This window comes from Microtus ochrogaster, chromosome 4 (assembly GCF_000317375.1).
Source record: "Microtus ochrogaster isolate Prairie Vole_2 chromosome 4, MicOch1.0, whole genome shotgun sequence".
Lineage (NCBI taxonomy): Eukaryota > Metazoa > Chordata > Mammalia > Rodentia > Cricetidae > Microtus > Microtus ochrogaster.
In genome coordinates, this window is record NC_022011.1 from 47277993 (window position 1) to 47283562 (window position 5570).

At 45.8% G+C, this 5570-nt stretch overlaps 1 protein-coding gene across 2 annotated transcripts in view; it reads right to left on the reverse strand.

The window, feature by feature from the left end:
* Nucleotides 1-2744, reverse strand: part of Urm1 (ubiquitin related modifier 1) — a 17080-nt gene extending 14336 nt beyond the window's left edge. For both annotated transcript variants that reach the window (XM_005346164.3, XM_026778478.1), the window contains exon 1: nt 2681-2744. In XM_005346164.3, the coding sequence (XP_005346221.1) occupies nt 2681-2715 (35 nt within the window). In that variant the 5' untranslated portion in view covers nt 2716-2744. The remainder of the gene's footprint in view (nt 1-2680) is intronic.
* Between the last annotated feature and the right edge of the window lie 2826 nt (nt 2745-5570).

A 5570-nucleotide genomic window follows, 5' to 3' on the forward strand; every position in this document is an offset into this window, starting at 1 on the left:
AGTTCGAGACCAGTCTGGTCTACAGAGCTAGTTCCAGGACAGGCTCCAAAGCCACAGAGAAACCCTGTCTCGAAAAACCAAAAAAACCAAAAAAACCAACAAAAAAACAACATGTTCTGCTAGGGCTGGGAAGTATAGTCTAGTTGGTAGAGTGTTTGCATTGCATGCAGGAAGCTTTGGATTCCACCGCTAGTACTGCATAAACTGAGCGTGATGGTAGATGCCTGTAATTGCAGCACTGGGGAGACAGAGGCAGAAGGGGCAGAAGTTCTAAGACTTTCTCCACTATCTACTGAGTCCAGAGATATAGGCCATCTTAGATACCAGGCCTCAAAAGACACAACACAAAACGAAACCACCTCTATTAATAACAGTTCTGAAGGTATGCCAAAAGATGGCAGAATTGGTCCTAACAAGAAAGAGATGAACCAGACGGGATGGCATACACCTTCAGCCCCAGCACTCAGGAGACTGAGGCAGACAGAGAACTCCGTGAGTTCTGGGGCAGTCTACAGAGTGAATTCCACGACAGCCAAGGCTGTTACATTAAAAAAAAAAAAAAAAAAAAAAAAACTGTCTTGAAAACACCCCCCACCCCCCCCCCCCACACACAAAATATAGAAAGCCTTCTAAACCTAACAAAGCTGGTAGCACCAAGAGGATCACGTTTATTCTGGGTTTGGAGGCAATAATTTCTAGACTTCTAGGATCAGTGAGGAAAGAATGGGCAATGTAGCCCCTCTGAAAAATTTTCTCAGATTCATAGTAAAAGGGAAAGCATATCTGTCAAGTGACAGAGTTAATCAAAGGTCAGAAGTTTAAAAAAAAACATATCAGATGACATGCAGGGGCACATGCTATATCATGAGCTCTTGTCTCCAAATAAAACCAAATTGGGAGGACAGAGGAGAGACTTCTGGGTCTGGCAAGCATAGATAGATAGATAGATAGATAGATAGATAGATAGATAGATAGATAGATAGACAGACAGACAGATAGATAGGTAGGTAGATAGACAAATAGCCTTTCTGCAATGTTTGTGTGTGTGTGTGTGCATAATTCATTCATTCATTCATTCATTCATTTATTATGGAGGATCTCTCACTATGTAGCTCAGCCTGGTCTCAAAATTAGAGATCTAACTGCCCCTGCCTTCCAAGTAGTGTTGGGTTGATAGGCCTGGGCCACCATGCCCTGTGAAGCTGCAATTCTGATGGATCACTTATGTGGGGAGGTGTGCAAGGGAATGGACAGGTGGGAAAAGAATGCTGTCCAGTCTTGCTGGAGCTCAATATTGCTCTTAGAGCAAGAAAGGCCGAAGCTAGAAAGGAAGTGACGGTGTATATCTGTGAACTCCAGAGGGCAAGAGTCTTATTTACTTTGTGACTTCCTGACTGTTGCCAGCACAGTGTCTGTAGACAGAATACATCTGAAGAATGACTCATTATGGAGAAACATTAACCCTGAGAGCCTGGAGCTTCTTCCTTTTCAGTTCTGTTAAGACCGGGCAGAAAGGTAAAGCAGTCAGGAGGCCAGATCAATGTAGTTCTAATTGGATCCAAGCGGCCAGACAATATCATCAATTAAACTGCACTTAACATTCATGAGACTACCCCGTTCCAAGGGGCAGAAATGCTGACCGCTGGAGGGAACAGACAGAGTGTTATTTATCTTTGTATCCTCCGTGTCTGGCTCACTGCCTGGCACATGGTAGGCACTCAATAAATGACTGGCAAATGAACTACCCAGTGAAGGGAAAACATTAAAAGGAACAGAGGGCATCCAATGGAAAGAAAGGCATTGGGAAAGAACTTTATGACTCTATCCTGGAGTTTTCCCTTACTTAGCTTGTTCATCTACACACACACACACACACACTCACTAGCTTTTCCATATGATTCTAGAAACAACCACCCACCCATCTCTAGAGGCCTCAATCCTTTGTTCTCAAATCCAAAGTCTGTCTTCTGCACATTTGAGCCCATGACAGACCTTCTGTGTGTTGGAAGAACAAAGTAGGGATTTGAGGAGATTTTCAATTTTCCCTGTGTTCCTTCAAGGAATGATGTACATCCCAATTGTGGAACGTTTCATCTTGGGCACACTATACTGCCAATGTTGGTCGCTCCCTCCGTGGTTGGTATCTGGGCTCCAGATCTGCAAAAGGCACTCATCAAACTACTTTGAAAGCTATTCAGGTCTGATTAAAACTCTCTCACGTTTGACAAAAAAAAAAAAAAAAAAAAAAGAAGAAGAAGAAGAAGAAGAAAGGAGCGCTATCTTGGCCACACCGTCATCCAAGAAGAAAGTAGGCGGGAACTGCCGCCCGAAGACAGAATTGGAAGAACAGGGAGACTCGTGTTCCCCTTAGGAGCCCAAATACCAGGCAAGGTGGGTCGGGCTCAGAGTGTCACTGGTAAAACACACTGGAAGATGACCTGCTCACTATCAACGCCTCCGAGTCCCACATGTTACCGACCGAGGAGGGACTGTCATCGCACCTCCCTGCCCGTGTGCACTTCTATTCTCGGTTTTAGGGCCTCGTCGCCCAGGGAGACCGCGCCTGTCAGAGGCCAGGCGGGTGGCCCAGCTCTCGGAGGATGACAGTCGCCTCGAAAAGTTCCGACTTTCAAGCGCTATAGCTTCGCTCCAGCCCCACGACGCCCCAGCTCTCACTCACCCGAACTCCACCTTCACACACAAGGGCGACGCCATGTTGAGGAAGCCAATCTAGCAGGACACGCCCTCCAACTTCCGGGGCGCCCACTTATTTCCGGTCGCCGCCTGGCTGCGTAAGCGGAAGAGACGGTGCCTACGGCTCCGGTGCTCTCCAGCTATGGGACAAAGGCGCGGTCCGGGCGCTGTGGGCTTGGGACCTGGTTGCAGACCTAGTTTCCAGAGAGCCCTGGCTGGAAGGGAGCGACTTCTTGAAGAAAGACGACTAAGGAAGAAGTTCATCAGCGTTCCGTGAGACGGTTGTGAGCCACGTACTGTTGATCTCTCATTGGTCACAAATCTGTTTCCAAGCCAGGCGTGGTGGGACACACCCTTTAATCCAGCGGTCAGAAAGTCGGAGAAGGCGGATCTGTGTGAGTGCAAGGAACTTCAGGGCAGCCAGGGCTAAACGATTTTGTCTCAAAACCAAAATCGGACTGGTCGGGTGTTCTGTATTTCGTGTGTTTGACGGAGTAATACATGACCTCCCCAAATTCTTATTTCTGACCCAGTTTGCCTCGAGGTTATTTAGTTAACACTTGGTGTGCCTGCCATATTGTTCGGTTCTGTGGAGAGTCAGTAATAAAGAATGAGAGAAGTTTCTGCTGCTAGGTGACTCTGTATAGCAGTGAGACTGTAATCAAATAAATGCTAATCGTGATGTTAAATGTAAAATTCCAAACGGAAATAATTATCTGAAGTTATAGAATCTGTACTATAGATATTTGTAAAAGAAAATGTCGGGGCTGGGGAAATGGCTCACCTGGTGAAGCGCTTGCTGCGCAAGTGTAAGGACTGGATTAAGATCCCTATATAAAATGGTGGACCGGAGAGAGGTTAAGAGCACTGACTAGGGCTGGAGAGATGGCTCGGAGGTTAAGAGCACTGAATTTTTCCAGAGGTCTTGAGTTCAATTTCCAGCAACCACATGGTGGCTCAAAAACCGTCTGTAATGAAAGCTGGTGCCCTCTTCTGGCCTGCAGGGATACAGGCAGAACTCTGTGTACATAATTAATTTAAAAAAAAAAAACAAAAAACACTGACTGCTATTCTAAAGGACCCAAGTTTGGTTCCAACATGGTAGCTCACAACTGTCTGTAACCTAGTTCTACTTACATTTATGCCAAAAAAAAAAAAAAAAAAAAAACCTAATACACTGGACTGAAGAGATGGTTCAGTGGTTAAGAGCACTGACTGTTCTTCCAGAGGACCTGAGTTCAATTCCCAGCACTCACAACTGTCTGGAACTCCAACTGCAGTAGAATCCAACATTCATGGCTGGGTGGTGGTGGCGCAAGCCTTTAATCCCAGCACTCAGGAGGCAGAAGCTGGCGGCTCTCTGTGAGTTCAAGGCCAGCCTGATCTAGAAGACAGGACAGGCTCCAAAGCTACAGAGAAACGGTCTCAAAACAAACAAACAAACAGACAACAAAAAAAGAAGCCAATATTCACAGACATAGCTGCAGACAAAATACCAATGCACATAATATAAAATAAGAATAATGAACCATTAAAAGCAAAGCTAATAGACTTAAAAATAAATGTTTTTTTTTATATATGGTGAAGAATGATGATTGAAGAAGACACCCAATGTCAGTCTCTGACATCCATATACATGCAAAAAAGACAAAAAGAAAATGTAATCTGGGGATGTAGCCCAATAGTGCTGTGCTTGCCCCGACACAGGGTCTGGGAGCAGTCCATAGTACCAGATGGTATCTACATGGGACATACCAGAGTGGATTTGCTAGACTATTATAAATCAGGTGGTTATGAGCACAGCATAAATTGCAAGCTAATCAGAACATACAGAAGGAAATTGGAGAGCAGGGAGCTTGACTAAAGATAAGGCTAAAGGGCTGGAAAGATGGCTCAGTGGTTTAGAGCACTGCCTGTTTGTCTAAAGGTCCTGAGTTTGATTCCCAGCAACCACAATGATGGCTTACAACCATCTGTAATGAGATCTGGTGCCCTCTTCTGGCCTGCAGGCATGTATGCAGGCAGAATACTATATACAAAATAAATAAATAAATATCTAAATAAATAGATGAGCCTGAAGAAGTAGGCAGGATACTGGGTGGTGGTGGTGGTATGATTCTGTGCAAAAGGTCCTGATTTTTTTGTTTGCTTGTTAAAGATTAATTAGATTAACGCTTCATCTGGCTCCTAACTTTTGGGGCATTGGATTAATGAAACAGCCGCTTGCCTGTGGCTTTGTAGCCACTGGCACCCACCGGAGCTGCACCCACCGGAGTCACCACACTGCTGGCTTTCCCTTTCTTTCTTCAAACCTCTGAGCGAGTCTGGGATTTTCCTGTTGCAGCCTCTCTACAGCATTCCCCACAAGCCCCAAACCCCACAGTTGCCTAGATGCTGCTGGGGTTAGCCCTTCATCCCCAGCCAGCTCTGCCTTCAGGCAGCTCTGAGCTCTCACTTCCCTCCTATCATGCAGTCCAGTCCAGCTTTCAGAGTGCTGACTCCTAAGCTCCTTGTCCCCCATGGATTGTAGGCTTTCTACAGAACCCCTCCTCAGGCACATTCAGCAGCAGCTGTCCTCAGCCAGACTGTGCACAGCCTGTGTTCTCCCCCAGATGTGTTGCGCAGTGATGGCCAGCCTTATGCTTCACTGTCATTGTTGACGGGTTTGGTGAGACAACGTAGAGTTCTTAAAGGGGGAAATTCGTTTTTATTTGGGTTTTTTGTTTTTTTTTTTTTGATTTTTCAAGATAGGGTTTCTCCATAGCTTTTGGTTCCTATCCTGGAACTAGCTCTTGTAGACCAGGCTGGCCTCGAACTCACAGATATCTGCCTGCCTCTGCCTCCCAAGTGCTGGGATTAAAGGCGTGTGCTGCCAT